General features: G+C 55.6%; 1 protein-coding gene across 1 annotated transcript in view; it reads right to left on the reverse strand.

The window, feature by feature from the left end:
* LOC105498876 (PHD finger protein 2) overlaps window positions 1-17,616 on the reverse strand; it is a 103,940-nt gene that overhangs the window by 16,045 nt on the left and 70,279 nt on the right. Inside the window, exons 4-12 of the mRNA XM_011771254.2 lie at window positions 16,452-16,612; window positions 12,990-13,131; window positions 9,024-9,210; window positions 7,816-7,978; window positions 6,421-6,508; window positions 5,841-5,947; window positions 4,194-4,285; window positions 2,882-2,971; window positions 1,928-2,296 (exon numbers count right to left, since the gene is read on the reverse strand). Coding sequence (XP_011769556.2) covers window positions 1,928-2,296; window positions 2,882-2,971; window positions 4,194-4,285; window positions 5,841-5,947; window positions 6,421-6,508; window positions 7,816-7,978; window positions 9,024-9,210; window positions 12,990-13,131; window positions 16,452-16,612 — 1,399 coding nt within the window. The remainder of the gene's footprint in view (window positions 1-1,927; window positions 2,297-2,881; window positions 2,972-4,193; window positions 4,286-5,840; window positions 5,948-6,420; window positions 6,509-7,815; window positions 7,979-9,023; window positions 9,211-12,989; window positions 13,132-16,451; window positions 16,613-17,616) is intronic.

Here is a 17,616-nt window from a genome sequence, read left to right on the forward strand (position 1 = left end):
TTCATCCCATTCATCTACCCACCCATTCATCCATCCACTCATACATTTATCCATCTACCCATCCACTCATCCATTTATTTATCCATCTACCCATCTACTCATCCATTCATCCATGTGTTCATTCATTCATTCATCCACCCATCCACTTACTCAATCATCCACCCATTCATCCATCTACCCATCCATTCATTTATCCATCCATTGGTCCATTCACCCACCTATCCATCCATCCATTTGTTCATCTATCCATACATGTATTTGCTCACCCATTCATTCATCCATCTATCTATCCATCCATCCATTCCTCTATCTATCCATCCATCCATCCATCCATTCATCAATTTATTCATCCACCCACCCATTTGTTCATCCATCCATTTATCCACTCACCATTTGTTGATTCATTCATCATCCACCCATCCATCCATTCATTTATCCACCCATCTATTTGTTTGTTCATCCACCTTTCCATCCATTCATCTATCCATTCATTTATCCATCCATCCATTTTTTCATTCGTCTATCCATCTATTTATTCATCCATCCATCTACCCATCCATTCCATCCATCTATTGTTCATCCATCCATCCATCCATCCATTTATTCATCAACCCATCCATCCACCCACCCCCTCAACCATCCGTCTATTCTTTCAACTATCCACCCAAGAATCCATTCATCTACCCATCTACCCATCCATCTTATGCACTCATCCATCTACCCACTCATCCATCCATCCCTTCATTAATCCATCCATCCATCCATTCATTCATCCATTTGTTCATCTACCCATTCATTCATCATCCATTCATGTACCCACCCATTCATTTATTTGTTCTTCCATCCATCCATCCATCTACCCATTCACCCATCCATCCATTCATTTATTCATCCATCGATCTACCCATCCATCAATTCATTCATGTTGCCATCTATACATTCATCTATTCATCCATTCGTTAATCCATTCAACCATCCATCCATCTATCCAGTCATTCATCGATTCATTCATTCATTCATCCATCTGTTCATCCATTCATCCATCCATTCGTACATCTATTCATTCATTCATCCATTCATCCATCCAGCCATTTAGCCATCCACTCATCTGCTCATGCATTCATTCATGCTTGCCCTGTTAAAGAGAACACAAAAGTGTCCCACTACACCCCTGTGATACTGGCCCTGAAGTGTCCTGGCCCCCAGGAAGTGGATAACAACCTCCTCCTGGCAGAAGCTCACACTCAATGGTGCTTGATCTCAGGGGTTTATGGTCCCTGAAGCCCAGACCTAAGATCTTCTAGTCAGAGTAGGTCTTCAGCGCTGGGCCCATCTCTCTCACTGTCCACAAGGGCTCAAACTATCAGGGCAACCCTGGTCCTGTCCTCACCCCTAAACCCCCTCCCCTCCAATGGCATTCTCCCTGTTGTTTCTGCACAGACACCTCATCTACCTTCAGGTTTTAACCTCAATGCTTTGGCCCCAGGGAGGACCCAAGGCTTCTTTGTCCCATGGCAACTACTCATCTGGCTAGGAAACCTAAACTAGACATCCCTTCCTGGAAAACCACATGCCTCCTCCACCAGGTGGCCCTCTTGGGTGCCACCTCTGCCACAGCACACACACATTGTGTTGCCTTCCTCAATGAGGGCCCCTCTCCAGGCCCACTGCTCTGTGGCTTGCTGGCACAGCCTGTCCACTTGGGGGGGTCTGGACCTGGATGCAGCAGGACTGCATCAGGACCAGGCAGGGAAGTGCATCTTCTGGGCAAACTGAGCCCACAGCAAGAGCCCAGACCCCCACATCTTCCCAGGTGTCCCCGGGGAACAAGGACAATGGGCCCTAGCTATCTCCATGGGCCTGGCCCCCAAGAGATGCTGCAGCACCTCTGGTGCTGAGGTGGGGAGTCAGGGTGAGGGGGGCCCACCTTGCCCTTCTTGGGCGGCTCCATCTTGGTCAGTGCCTCCTTGGTGTGGGCTTCGAGCAGGTCCAGGTTGGGGATGGTGGGCGAGGCTGACTCCCGGGACTTCTTCCCTTTTTTCTTGCCTCCATCTTTGAGCTTCAGCGTTTTGGGGGGCCTTGGGGGCTTAGGGGGCTTTGGGGGCTTGGGGATTTTGGACGGCTTGGGCATCTTCACAGTTTTGGGAGTCTTTTTTTTGGACACTTTCTCCAGGAGGGATTGAGGCGGGGTGGCCTCAATGGGAGACGGGGGCTCCTCCTTCTCCCGGTCCCCGTCACACACCTCATCTGACGAAGCGACAGTATTCACTTCCGGTCGGACGGCTTTGGAGGCATTCTGGGATACAGAAAGGAAAGGGTCACATGCTGCTTCTGCCAAACTGTGGCCCAGGAGGGTCCACACACCAGGACGCTGGAGACCCTCACTGCCAGGCTGGTAGGGAGCTGTCAGTCCAGAAAGCCTCAGCTACCCCACACCATCATGTGACACACTCACACCCAACCCACGCTGTTGTGTGACACACCAGTCACATGCCATCAGTCACTTGCTCTCCCCAAGGCTCTTCTGTTCTACCCCAGCACAGCAGCTGAGGGCTCATCCAGGATCACACAAGCTGGGACTTGAGGGGCTAAGTCAGGGGCTCCTCCCACAGAGTGCCCTCCCCATGGGAGATTCAGAGAGGCTGGTGCCATCTCTCAGTCCCTACACACTCACACCAGAACACAGACCCAGCCAGAGACCTGGGACCCTGAGCCCTCACAAAGGCAAGCTCGCCCAGGAAAGTGCAGGGAGGACTGTCTGGGGCACTGGCCTTCCTGGAGCTGGCAGCTGTCTGTCAGGTTGGCCCCTGGGCCCAGAGAAAGACAGGCCGGCCCTCCCCCATCCCTGGGGATTCAGCCCAGCACCCGGACATGGCCCCACCTCACTGAGCCGGATCTCTTTGGCCAGGTCTTTGATGAGCTGTGAAGGTTTGAAGTGCTCCGGGAGCTCGTCCTCATGCTCTGCCAAAGCCTGCAGGACAACCAGGCCCAGGGTCAGCACCAGACACGTCCCGTGGCCCTGACCTACCCCTGCATTCTTGCAGGCTGTCGCCTGACTGCCAAGCCACTCTGATCAGCATGAGGCGAGGGGCTTCCCAGCCAAACTCTGCCCTGGCAAGAGGCCTCTGCTGTGAGCCCCCATCAATAGGGGGACAAACCGAGTACCGAGAGGACAAGCTTGCCTGAGGCCACCACCAGCCGGCCATGGAGTGGACATGGGTCCCATCCCTTCTTCCTAGTCAGAGGCCACTCCACCTGGTCACCTGGCTGAGATGAGCCAGGAGGGGCACCCTGGACTGCCCTGGGCCTTGCGACCTGAGGGAGGTGGCGGCTGCAGGATGGCCCTGGGAGTGCACTGGCTGCCTCTCCTGTGTGGCCCACAGTATTCCCTGCAGCCTGGCCTTCCTGAAAGCTGCCTGTAAATCTCCACTGGCCTTCTCTGGCCTGGGAGAGGGTCCTCCTCCCAGGAGCGGCCACAGTGCCTCTGCACAATGACAGTCCCAGCAGGAAACACTGTCCCAGAGGGTGCCCAAGGCTGAGTCAGGCCTTCCCCTCCGTTCTGTAGCCAAAACCAAGGGAAGATGCTAAGGAACACAGGAGGTGGCTTCTGTGGGGGCGCGCACATCGGAAAGAGTCACAGGGAGGGGCTGCCCGGGTCACAGAGCAAGGTGGCTGGGGTGCTGCACCCACTATCAGGCAGCTTAGCTTCTGAGCTAATGCCAGGGCCAGCCAGGAGGAACTGACAGGGTGTCCCCAGCACTCCCTGTCCTGGAGCCAGCCACTCCCCCAGTCCTTCCCTGCCCCCACCAGGTTCCAGGCCTTTCTGTGCTCAGTGTCATCCCACCATGAGCCATCTGTCCTCCACCCGCAGACCCACCTTCCTCCCAGGAGGCACTGGCACCTGCTCACCCTCCTCCCACCAACTTGTGACCAAGCTGTGAGCCCCTGAGGGAGGGGGCTCGGCATCTACATCTGTCCTCCCCCAGCCCTCAGGTGGCCCAATCAGTGGACAGCAGGGGTGTCTGGGGCAAAGGCACACCCTGGGCCAAGCCAGGCAGGGGAGCACCACCATCCTTCCCAGGCTGGATCTCAGTGAAGCAGGACAAGTCCTGGACATTGCTGCTGGGTCTCCAGGGAGGTCCTCCCACCTATCACTGCTCTCCTGCCCTAGGCATTTGTGACATGATTCCTACCTGCTTCTTTGTCCACGATCGGAAAGCACCATTGAGAATTTTAGCTCCTTGGACTAGATGAGGGGGCAGCTGCTTCCCAGATTTGTGAGAGCCTGGGAAGGAGACACTGGGTGAGATGGGTGGATGTCCGTTGCCCACAGGTGCCTTCGTGCCCAGCCATACAGCCAGACCGGAGGATGCCAGGTCCAGCCTTCCAGAGGTCTCCCTCCACCCACGGCCACCAGCTCAACTGCCAACAGTTCCTCTTGGAACCTGGGGGTGCCCATCCTCCTGGTGGCCTCCCCTGCTTGAGGAAAGACTGGCCCTCCCACCATCCTCCCACTGTCTCACCCTCCAGGCCCCTAACACAGGCTGCCTGGCTCTCCTCACTCTGCCCAATACCCCAGCCCTGCCTGAGCAAGGGGCTACACATGCCAGGACCCGGGCCACCGGCTGTCTCCAGGGCCCACATAAGGCATCCCCAAGCACCTCTTCCCATCTCATGACGCCCCTTAGCACAGTGGAGGGACCAACCACAGTCCAGCTGGGAGGTGTGCTCCTGCCGTGGGCCTCCCTCCCTCTTCCCACTGGAGAGGGCTCCAGGGCTCCAGGGCTCCGACTCACCAGGACCATGGCAGCTCCCTGGGTCCTCTCAGTCCTGGGGGCCAACTGTACTGTCGTCCACTCAGAGAGGGAGGCCCAGGCAGAGGGGATATGGCCACAGTGGCCTAGCTGGCCAGTAGTCAGGCTGGCCCTGTGGGGTGGCTGCCCGGATGCTGCCCTGATCCCTGCCTCCCTGGCACGAGTCCCCTGAGGGCAGGGCTAGACTCCCATCTTGGGCACTTCCTTCTGCCGGAGTCAAGCTCAGGGCTCCACATTTGGGGAGCAACGGGAAAATCTTACTGAAACCTGGCCAGCCACAACTAAGGACCATTTTACCTTCTCAAACTAGGGCCAGAGTGCAAAGGGTTCTGCATAAAAGAACTCTTGGCTGCTATCAGAACCAAAAAAGAAAAGCTAAGAGTAACTTTTGGTGAAGGGCACACTGAGAAAGGAAGTCACACACAAATACAAACTCTCCTGTAGGCTCCCTCATGCTGCTGGGCAGTCTGGAGGCCTGAACAGGGTGGCGGCTGCCAGGAGCCACCTGCTCTCAACTCTGACGGTATGGCCAGGCAGGACCTGGGACAGAAAGGGGCAGCCCAGGGATGCCACAGTGCATCCACAGAGGGCCAGGACTGAGCCACAAGCCTGCCTCACGGTCCAGGTGCCACGCCCCTGAGGGATCCTAAGGGGACCCAGAGCCCACTCACACCCATTCCTCAGCTGGTGACAGAGCGAGGGCTCCAGCTTCCCAATGTGGAGGGTGGAGCAGGTGTGAATGATACCTGCACCAAGGCCACGCACACTCACCCCTCTCAACCCACAGCCCAGTGTTTGTTCTAAAACAAGGGACAGTCCAATCGGAAAGAGAGGCCCAGGCCGTTCAATCCAGTCCTGCATTATACAGATGGGGAAACTGAGCCCCAGGGGGCTGAGTCCCAAAGGGCCTTGCTCAGGCCACAGGAAGGCGGCACTCACACCCAGACAGTCAGCCCTGACCCAGGTTTGGCTGTCCCCACAGCCAAGAGCCCCAGGCTTGGACACCCACCCCGGAGTGACCAGTACCTCTGAATGCCTCCAGCAGGTGCTTCCCCATGTACCAGCAGGCAGTTTCAAAGTTGGGAAACTGAGTCAGGCTGCCCAGTTTCAACCTCCTTTCCACTTCATATGCTCTGGAAGCCACCAAAGAGCAGTTCTCAGTGCACTGACCATCAAGCAGGTGACACTGGGCGTCAATCCAGGCCCCAGACACACCAGCTCAGACCTCCCCACTGGGCCTTGCATAGCTGCAGAGGACCAGGGGACAACTGCCCTGGTGGCTGCAGGCCTTGGGGCCCATGAGAGCTCTGTCAGTGCCCAAGAAGAGAAGGCAGCAGCCTTTTAAGCAACCCCAACCCCAACCCCACCAAGGGCAACTACAACCGTCCAGCAGCCAGGTCCCTCGGGGAGCCGGCCTGCACGACCCCAGAGCCCACCTCCTCCTTCCCTCCACGTCACGAAGAGGCCCACAGAGACTGATGGTCATGTCCAGGCCACCCACAGGCGGGCTGTGGCAGGACTCAGCCCAAGGCGTCCAGCACCGACCCAGCTAGAGGGAGGACACTGCCCTGCGGAGCCCGAGGGCAGACAGCGCGGCAGGCACTACCTCATCTGCATCTCCACGCTCAGGCTGTGGAGGAAATGTCCCGCGAAGGCCAGGCAGTCCACAGGGGTGAGCGTGGCATAGATCCAGCCTGGGAGAGAGAGGGGAGTGGCTGGTGCCCCACCTTGCTACCATGAATGGGCTTCTCATGGCTCCAGATCAGGGAGCGGTGGAGACCAGCACAGGCCTTCCCCAGCCCAGCCCAGGATCCAGCTCCTGCCTGCCTATACCTTGGTGCCCTGTCCACCTCTGCAGCTTCACCAGCAGCCTGGGGCCTCCCTGGGAGAAGCTCTCTGGCCCTGGTCCAACCCCAGCCTCCACGGAAGGGGGTCGGGGGAGAGGCTGTGTCTGAGGCGGCACAGACTAGTCAGTCCAGCCCCGCACAGACAGAGAAACCAAGGCCCAGAGCTGAGGGGACTCACTCAGGCCACTTGAAGGGGCAGTACTCAGACAGAGGGAGGAAGCTCCAGCCTCTGTCCAGTTACCCGGCCTGCCAACCACGCTCAGGAGCAGGAGACAAGCCCAGGGCAGCTGCATCGCCCCCACAGCTGGAACTGGTCCCCAGGTTATCCTCAGAGACAGAGCCTGGGCCAGACCCTGGGAAATCCACAACTCTTTCCTAAATAGCTGTGACTGTGAGAAAGCCAACGGAGGGAGGAAGGACCCAGAGATTACAGAAGATTCTGAGGCTTATAAATCATTAAAATATGAGGGCTTCGGTTTGATACTTATTTAAAATGAAAAAAAAAATCTATAAAACGATTTAAAAATCTGAACACCAGTTGGCTATTTGATGATACTACGGAATTGCTGTTAATTATTCATTTTTCGAGGTGTGAGAACAGTATTGCAGCTGTGTTACTTTAGAAGGAAAAGAAGTCCTTCAGAAATAGTGGAATATTTAAGTGAAACAGCAAGATGTCTGGGATTTGTTCTACCATCATCTAGGGGCACACAGTGGCTCATGATGGGCTTTCTCCCTTAGCACAGGCTCAAAATGTCCCCTACTATTGCCTTAATTAGCAGCTAGTGTCCTCCTCCCTCACTGACTCTGATGGCGTGGCTGCTGTCCCCGCACAAGGCTCTCTGAGCTGGGTCTCCAGTTGTGGGCTCGGTCACAGTGAGCCCAGCCAGGATGTGAAGGCGGCTGACTGGCTGTGCAGCTCCAAGGTGGCCTCGGTGGTGAGGAGTGCTCATGCTGACCAGACAAAACAAGCCCCGTGGCTGGGCCCTCTGCAGGGACTGGGCTGGGGTGGCGGTAAGTTCCGGACAAGGGAGCAGGCACACCAGGGACGCTGAGAGACCCTGTGGTGGGGACACGGCCCAAGGGACAGGGCACTAAGCTTGATGAGGCCCGGCAATCCCTAGGACACGGTCCCCAAAGCTGCCCGCACTCACCTGACGGGATGAAGAGGGTCTGGCCCTGCTTGACGATGCACTTGTAGCATTTGTCGACCTGGTCGGCAAAGAACATCTCGCTGTGGTTAGAGGCAGACCGCCAGCGCTCATACAGGGAGATGTTGGCCGAGGCCGGCCTGATGAGATAGAAGGTCTTCTCCCCCTGCCAAGAGAGCCTGTTGGCAGAGCCGCCCATGCCAGGATGCGGGGGTAGGGGTGCAAGTGACAGGTCCTAAAGTGAAAAGTACCCTGCCCAGGTCCACGACTCCTGCCTGCAACACTGAGGGCACAGGTGCTTTGCAATTCAGAAGTGTGGGTGTTAGGAAGGTTCTGGGTATCTGGGCCCCCAGCACAGTCAAGAGCTAAAGCCCATAATCCCACATTACATTGTTTTGAGGCACTACAAATGGTGTGGGTACCCAGGCTGCAAATAAAGCTGTAACTGGGTATCAAAAGCATTCTAGGTAGCTCCACTCTTGAGAGCCACTTGGATCCCAGGCTGGGTCAAATGATGCCACTGTGTCCCAGGCAGTCTTACGGCAGGCCCCAGGAGGGGTTCTGCCCCGGGAGCAGCGAGACCCCGTCCTACTGCAATGGGACCAAGGCAGGTTCCCAGGATGCCCCAGTGACTTGCTCAAGGCCTCCCAGAGGTGGGACGACCACACGCACCTGCCCAGCCCCAGGTCCAGCTCCAGCTGGTCTGCAGAAGATCAGTTAGCAACTGGGGGAGCCCATAACTTAGGGTTTCCTTTGTTCCTGTTGCTATTTATGTCTCATTTTTCTTCTGGCTTCCCTCTCTCAGCCTTGATGATGAAGCACCTAGCCTTCCCCGCCCCCTCAGATGCCCCCATCCTGCCCACTGGCTCCTGCGCGGGGCCCTGGCTATGGCTGGCCCCTCTTCCAGGATGTGTCTGCAACACCCCCTTTCTCCTCTAAGTGCACGGCCACCCAGCGGCCTCACCCAGCTGTTAACGAGCCTGAATCCCATTAGAACAAGGAGACACTCATGAGATTCTCTGGTCCCACATGCACCCCTGCCCCTCCACCCAGAGACATCTCCAGTGGCCTCCTGTCCCAGGGATGGACGGTCCAGGGCCCTCTGGGGAGTGGCATCCTGGCCACAGTCAGGGCTTGTGGGGACTGCAGACGATCTTGCAGATCGGTCGTGGCCATGGCAAGGCTGAGGTGCCCTGAGGGGCGTGGCTCACCTTGAGCACGTGGTACCAGGCGGAGGCGCCCCCCGAGTCGATGTGGAAGTCGGTGTAGCTGTCCTTCACGCAGATCAGGCAGTACTTGGTCACTTTGGGCTTGGCCAGCAATGCATCATCTGGCCAGTAGTTTTCTACCCAGGACAGTTTCTTCACAATGTCAGGAGGCTCCACGAAGCTGGACATTCTGGGGGTGGGAGAGGAAGGTGGTGAGGGAACCTGGGACTCCCTTTCTGATGTCCCCTGGAGAGGGAAACAGGTTCTGTGAGGCATGTCCCACACTCTCTCACCACCTGCAGGTCATGTGTCACAGCTCCCATTTCACAGAGGAGCAAACAGGATCACAGGGGGCGGAACAAGCCCAGGCACTGGCTGTGGCCCTGGCAGGAGACTGGGTCTGAGGCTGGCCTCCACCCTCAGAAGATGATGAGAAGGCCCCAAAACCATCCACCCCTAAGAGGGAACCTCCTTTCCTGGGAACTGGAAAGCAAGTCTTTCCAGACTGGCCACATGCACGTGGCTGTGGTGCACTGGGCTGGAGCGTAGACATCATTTCTCACACTCAGCCCAGGTGCCTCTGGCGTCACCTGGATAACAGCCACTGCTCTCCAGAGCTGACGACAGGGCGCCCACGAACCCTGGCCATTTCAGGTCACTGTCCAATCCAGCCAACTCATATCCAGGGAAGATAGGGAGATGCAGAGGCAGTCTTCGATTCAATGAAATGTCACTGTCCTGGATAAAATGCGTTATGTTTCATCAAAAACGTCAAATTAGGCCGGGCACGGTGGCTCACGTCTGTAATCTGAGCACTCTGGGAGGCAGAGGTGGGCGGACCACGAAGTCAGGTGTTCGAGACCAGCCTGGCCAACATGGCGAGACACGACACTGTCTCTACTAAAAATACAAAAACTAGCTGGGCATGTTGGTGTGCCTGTAATCCCAGCTACTTGGGAGGCTGAGGCAGGAGAATTGTTTAAACCCAGGAGGCGGAGGTTACGGTGAGCTGAGATCACCCCACTGCCCTCCAGCCTAGGCAACAGTGCGAGACTCCGTCTCCAAAAAAAAGAAAAAAAAGTCAAGCTCAACAGCACCCGTGCAGTGACATTCCAGGTGCCACTAAGAACCAGATCTGGGAGTTCTTGCCTCCAGGAAGACAGGACCTGTCATGTCTCTGTCAGCCCATCTGCAAGTGCTGCTGTCTCTGCCCAAAGGCCACACCAACCCGGACAAGCTGTCCCTGGACAAGACTCACAAATCACAAGCAGAGTCCCGCCACCCCAATCCTACCAGCTTCAGTCACAGACCTCACCTTTAAATCTCCAGCACGTTCCAAACTAGCACCCTTCTTCACCCCCATGAGTTCACACCCACTGCCAACCTCTGAAACCTCAGCAGTCTGGGCACATTGCTGCCCACGGGAGAGGGTTCCCTGCCACAAGGGCCCTCATGACCCATCTCCAGCCATGTCCTTCAAACACCACACACCACAGGGGCCAGGCTGTCCCTGCCTCCCACCACACGCTCAAACGTCCTTCTTCCCCTTGCTTGGCCTGTTTAGGTGCAGGCCACACCTTTCTCTGAGTTGGCGGGGGGTGGTCCTCAAAGCCCCCATGGACACGCAAGGCCACCATGAGCAGAGTCCAGGTGTGATGTGTGTCTGAATTACCAGCAGGGGGCACATCACCCTAGACCTGCCACACAGCAGGCATCTCTCTGGTCTGGGGGTACATTGGTCACTGTGGGCCCCCCTGAGGCAGCAGGCCCCAAGAGCTACCCCAGACAGCACATGGGGTCAGGCCTGACCTTACCTGCTTGACCAACATCCTTGGGGACAGACTTACTGAGGAAGCAGAGCCCACTCCACGGCCCCACCCAAGCCCATGTGAAGGCTCTGGTAGGTCAGTGCCCAACAAAAGTTGCAAACAACCCCCTAATGGTCCATGGACTGGGCCTGTGGAAACAGGAGGCAAAGGGATGGCCCTGAAAGGCCCAACAGAAAACCACATGCCAAAGTACCATCTCTCCCTAGCTCTATAACCCAGACATCTCTCTGTGAGAACCCCTCAACCCAGGCAGGGCAGTAAATTAAGTTGATGGAAACACGATCAGTTATGTTGTTTGGTACCAAAGCAATACATACCACTTTCTCTGGTACCATAACCCACTCCAGTTCCCTTTTTGCCTTTGCTGTTAGGAAGCTCAAACCAAACTGAAAGCTCATTACATTTTTTTTTTTTTTTTAAGTTTTTAAAATAAACACAGGATCCTGCTTTGTTGCCCAGGCTGGTTGCAAACTCCTGGTCTCAAGTGACTCTCCTGCCTCAGCCTCCCAAAGTCCTGGGATTACAGGCATGAGCCACCATGCACAGCCATATTCCCTTTTTGTGGCTCTTGGCATAGTTTTGTATTCTCTTTCTTGGTGTGGTTTTAGGTAATACTTTTGTTTCTCCTTACCTACCCCTTTGCACATGTTATGTGCTTTCAGGAAACAGGCATGACGGAAATGATGAAGACTGAAGCCATCCTTAGCCACCCATGCCTTACAGTGACTGAGTGTTGTGGATCGTTCCCAGGGGCCAGCAGGAGAGCAGAGACGATGTGATGGAGAGGGGGTGACGGGTGGATCCAGGGCAGGCACCGACCACACCCAAGCCGGTAGCCCGTGGGGAGAACAAGGTTAGAGCCACAAAGTGCAGGGCCAGCAGCTCTGCCACCAGGAAGCCAGGCTGGTGTAGGTCAGCCCTGACAGAGGATGCCCCAGCCAGCGACTGCAGGGCTGACGACAACTCGCGCCAGGAACTCAGCGGGACCAGGCCAACCAAGGCACATCTGTGTGGGGCCCACCTTGCCTGGAAAGCAGGGAGGCAGGTCACAGAAACCGCCCCTGCAGTATCTCATGTGTGAGTGTAGACGTCTACACGGGTGTGTGCAGGTGTTGGTAACTGCGCCAGGGACGCAGGTGTTAGGAGTGTGAGTGTGCCAGTGAGTCAGTGTCTCAGTGCATCAAGGAAGTGTGTGTCATAAGCGTGTCATGAATCTATTGTGTTTGAGTGTGTCAGTGTCTGTGTATCGGGAGTGTGTCCGTGAATGTCCATGAGTGTGTATCACATGTCCATGTCATGTGAGCGGTATGCCGGTGTGTTGTGAACGTGTCAGAAGTGTGTTGGCGAATGTGTCCATGTGTGAGTGTACCCTGTGTTGGTGAGTGCTGAGTGTGTCACGTGTGTCCATGTGTCCGCTAGTGTGTCGTGTCTATGAATGTGTCACGAGTACGTCCATGAGTGTTGGTGTGCTGTGTCACGAGTGTTGGCGAGTGTGTCCGTGAGTGTGAGTGCACCACGCATCGGTGTCTGTGAGTAGGGATGAGGTGTCGTGACTGTGGGTGCGTGACATATCTATGGGTGAGCGCGTCATGAGTATGTTCATGAGCGAATGTGAGGGTCAGACTGTCACGAATGTCTCATTGCATTGGAGTGTCCATGAGTCAGTGTGAGTGTCATGAGTGTGTCCACGAGTGGGCGTCATGAGTATTGGTGTGTCCATGAATAAGCGTGAATGTTGTGTGTCCAGAAGTGGGGGTGTCATAGGTCTCAGTGTGTCATGAGTGTGCATTCCGGAAAAAACTACACACCGTTACCAACGGTTCTCTCTGAGGAGTGGGACGGGCAGGGCCAAGACCAGAGGATGCTTTGCCTTTCTACTCCTTTTTTTTGTTCGAATTGTTCTCAATGTGTCACCTTCATACTTTAAAAAGAGAAACAGCTGTGGGCCAGCCTTAAAGAAAAAAAAAAAAAAAAAAAGGAAAAAATGAAAAAATTTAGAGAGAGAGAGAGACAGGAAAAATCAGTGTGTGCCGTGTGCAGTATTCCAACTCTAAGACCTTCGACCTGTGCTTCTCACCAAGGACAGCACAGCGCCCCTGCCCCAACCCCAGCCCCCATACCCCCAGGTGGCAGCACTCACCGGGTGTCGGAGAACTCGAGGTTGGTGACGTTGAGGACCCGCTTGCGGTTGGTGCTGTAATAATAGTCCACAAACTCCTTCAGCTTCATCTTGCAGTCCTTCTGCTTGGTGACGTCTGTCACATCCACACTCCGCTCCGGCCCTGGGGAGGTGGCGGGAGGAGCTTGAGCACCCTGGGAAGGTGGCACAGCCTCCCTGAGGCCAGGATGTGTGGAGTGGACACACACCCTTGGCTGCCCTCACACACAGCAGGAGCTGCCAGGGGCTGGGTGCAGAGGCTCTAGGTGCCAACGTCCAGCTTCACCTGCCTGCTTTTCCCCTGGCTCAACAAAGTACCCTGACCACTCTTCCTCTGGCCTGGTGATGCTGCGAGGCAGCCAGGACACAGGCCTCAGCAAGGGTGGCCAGATTAACAAATAAAAACACAGGACGCCTGGCCTGCCTGAATTTCAGACGAACAGCAAATACATTTTAGTGTATGTTCCAAGTAATTCATGAGACATACCTACATTTTAAAAATTAAGCTATCAAAACCCCTGCACTTCTAGGGCACCTATTCATTACTCTGAGAATTGGCAAACAAATAAAGGGAAAAGCCTTTTCTGTAGTTGACAAAGAAAAGTTCAGGATAACCAGATGAGCTGAGGAGGAAATTTTCATTACAAAAGACTCATGACTGATAGAGGGAGAAGGAAGGACAGAATTGCCAGTCGCCCTTTGCAAAAGTTCTCCATGGCTCCTCTGACCACAAACTGCAAGGCCGTGGGATTAGTGTGGACAGATGAGGTGGGTGCCGGGGCCACTGGCCTTGTCTGCATCACTGCAAGAGTGTGGTCAGGCATGATAGGCCTCCCCACGGATGGAAGCACACCCACTCAGAGGGAGTCCTGCCAAAAACCTGAAGGCAAGTCAAGCAAGCATCTAGCCACGAGTTTATAGGAAACACCTGGGACAGAGGGACCTGCTTAGTGATACCACTGGGGACGCTGGCAACCAAATCCTGGATGTGGGACATTCTGCAGGACCAACATGGCCTTTTCTCCAACAAACCAACAGGATAAAACAAAATGGGGCTGTCAGAATAAAAGAGACTTCAGGGATATAAAAACCGAATGCAATGTGAGGGTCTCATTTGGATTCCACAGCCAAATGTAAAAAGGCACTTTTGAGGCAACTGGGAAGAATTAAACTGGGTCTTACATGCACCAAGGAATTACTGTTAATATAATCCAGTGCGATGATGGAATGGTGATTATATATTTTTTAAATTGTCTGCTAGAGCTATGTACTAGAATTTTTATGGGTAAAATGATGTATGTAAAAAGAATTTTTCTTTTTTCTTTTTTTGAGATGGAATCTCATTCTGCCTCCCAGGCTGGAGTGCAGTGGCACGATCTTGGCTCACTGCAACCTCCACCTCCCAAATTCAAGTGATTCTTCTGTCTCAGCCTTCCGAGGAGACGGGACTACCAATGCCACCATCAAACCCAGCTAATTTCTGTATTTTTAGTGGAGACGGGGTTTTGCCATGTTGGCCAGGCTGGTCTCGAACTCCTGGCCTCAAGAAATCCACCCACCTCAGCCTCCTAAAGTGCTGGGATTACAGGCATGAGCTACCATGCGTGATCAGAATTCCTTTTAAAATACTACAAGAGAACAAAAAAGTAGGGAGACAGAAAATCAGCCGAAAGCTGGTGGTTTTTGTTTCCGGTGCTGGGTGCATGAGGGTTTACTGTTTCTCTAATTTTGTGTGTGCTTATAAAGTTCCATCATAAAAAAAAAAATTAAGAGGAAAAAAAAGACATAGAAGCACTACAAACTACGAACCATCTCCTCCCTGCTTTTTCAGGGACAGCTGTGGAGGGAACAGGGCCAGAGGACAAACCAGGCCCCACCGCATGATTAGGTGAGTCCAGGGTCTTGGTGGCAGGGCAGGACCCACCTCTCAGAGCTGTGGAAGGGAGGAAATTAGCTCTTACATGGGAAGAGCTTAGAAAAGTGCCTGGAACTGGGCAGGCCCTCACTATGTATTAGATGTTATCCTGTATGCACCATGCTAGGGTCTGGGAAGGTGAGAAAGAGCATTGGCCCGGCAAGCATGAACATTACAGTGGGGGTACACAAGGCTGCCTGACCAGCACTGTGCAGCAAAACAGAAACAGCCCACCAGATGGCCACGGCCCGCTCTCAGGCAAACCGGTGGGAAAGCCGAGCATAGGCGAGACCAGGCGCTGGATCCCGGCTCAGGGCAGGATCAGCCACAGAGCTAGTGCCACAGCTCCAACTATGTCCAGCCTGCCCTCCTCCTCAGTAAGAACCCCACAGAATCAGCCCCTCTGCATGGACACCCAACATCCTCACCCCAGGTCCCAGGATGAGCACTTTCTAGCCTTTCTTCCTGAGATGTCTGACAGCTACCACGGTGCTCGCTCTTCCTCCTCACCACCAGTTTGGGAGCTCAGTCTCAGTAGCCCCAGGGTGTCCACGTGACTCTAAAGAAAATCCAGGGCCCTAGCCCCCTGTTGAAATTGAACTTGATGGCCTCCTGGTGGGTGCCCCTATGTGCCCACAGGCTTGTAAAGGTGACCTCATTTCACCTCCAGCACATACCCCACGAGGGGTGCACACAGGAAGAGAGTGAGGCTCAGAGCGGTGGGGCCAGTCATCTCGGAGCCCCAGCACTGAGAGGCCAGTGTGCCTGCCTGCCCATCTTCTGTCCTGGGTGTTTGCCCGTTCAGGGTTGTTCCTCCCCGGGCCGGCCATCCAGGCATCCCCCATGAGCACCTTGAGGCCCTGCAACCATGTGGGCCTCCATGCTTGGCCGTGTGGCCGCTGACCTGTCAGGGACACTGCTAGGTGTGCTGGCCTCTCCCTGCCGCTGCCTCTTGAACGGCACCCCCACAGGTGCCTCCTCTACCCACAAGTGCCCACCTGAGCCCAGTAGCTCTGGAGGGGACATGAAGTGGGCGCTGCTGATGGCAATGGCACTGGCTAGAACCCATATGGAATCCAGACGAGGAGGAGATTCTGGTGCCATGGGGGCAGGTCATGGTGCAGATGAGGAAGGCCAGGCCCCTAATCAGGTGGCCAGGCCCCTAATCAGGTAGCCAGGTTGGGGACATGGGCCCGCACCACCAGGGCCTCCCAGGCATGACAGTGTCAAGTAGCACCCACAGTAATGCAATTCATAGCTGCCAGAATCAAAGGGTCTCCCAGACCAGCCCCCACTTTGCAGTCAGAGTATCTGGGAGGGCAAGGGATCTGCCAGGTCATTTGTCATCTCAGTGGGATGCAGGGTCTGATCTAAGAGTACCGGGAACAGAGTACAGTGAGCCTTGAGGCTCCCCTGCTCATGGCACACGTGGGACACAGCCAGGGCACGGGGAAACAGCATGCACAGTGGTGGGTGCCCCAGCACTCCCGGCTCCAGCCCCAGAGCACTGTGAAGGGGACGGCACTTACCCACGTAGTTCTCGACATCGCTGACATAGAACGTGGGGGCCGGGACAGCCAGACCCAGCCCATCTTTCTTAGGGACGAGGATGGGCTCGGTGAAGCCGTGCTCCTCCATGTAGCCCAGCGTAAGCTGACTGCCTGGCACACGGGCCACCACGTCTTCAGCACTGCAGGGAAGCACAGGTCAGAGGCCACATCGGGCCCAAGGCCTCCTGTACCAGGACAGGTGTGGACAGGGCCTCGGCACTGGAGAGGCAAGCCTGGGTCTGGCCACCCACCTCCCACAGCCACAGGAGGAGGCCTGACCGTGACGTCACACGTGGGACCATAGGGCAGCCAGGGCAGATGACTCCGGAACCCCACTGTTTGGGGGAGCAGGGACATGGGGTCTCACACGTGTCAGATGGAAATGTCGAGAGGTGACAAGGGCCTGTCCTTCCCAACAAGACAGAGAGGAAAGAGGCACCTGGGCCTAAGCAAGGTCGCTCCCCCACCACCAGCACCCAGGCTGACCCATAGGTGAGGATGGGGGCAGCTCCTCCACTGCACCTCCCATGCACCCCTTCTCAGCTAGGTGCTTCTCCCCGGCAGGGCCACCAAATCACAGCTCAGGAACAAGAGCCACTAAGACAGCTCTGATATTGGGAAGGCCTTGGACAAGGCCACATAGAGAGCACGGGGTGAAAACTAGGTCTCCTGTCTCTCTCTCGCCCTGCCTAGCCTGTCCCCACATTCCTGCCCCAGAGGAAGCAGCAGAGGTGCAGAGCTGGGAGGAGGCCCCTGGCTGGCAAGGATGAACGGCATGTGCAGTGTCAGCCCCAAGGACCCGGACGAGAGCATCCAGTCCTGGCCTGCTCCCTACTGGACATGGCCACCACCACAGGGCCAGAGGCAGATGAGAGGGGCCCACAGGCAAACAGGACAAATGACCTTGGCAGAGCACTGACACACCCTAGGAATCTTCCCAGGGACATGAGGCCCAGGGGGAGTATGGTCTGCCCAGGGTCATATAGCTGGACCCAGAGCTCTCAGCCCCAGTCCATGCCCCAGGCTGCCTCCTGCTCCCTGAGAGGTCCCTGGGCAGCTGTGGTCCACAGGGCCTGCTAGAACAGCCTCTGTTTGGTGACCCTGGGGACATGCTTCTATGGGATGGGCACAGCTGTGAGCAGCG

Source organism: Macaca nemestrina, chromosome 14, assembly GCF_043159975.1.
Source record: "Macaca nemestrina isolate mMacNem1 chromosome 14, mMacNem.hap1, whole genome shotgun sequence".
In the NCBI taxonomy this organism is placed as follows: Eukaryota; Metazoa; Chordata; class Mammalia; order Primates; family Cercopithecidae; genus Macaca; species Macaca nemestrina.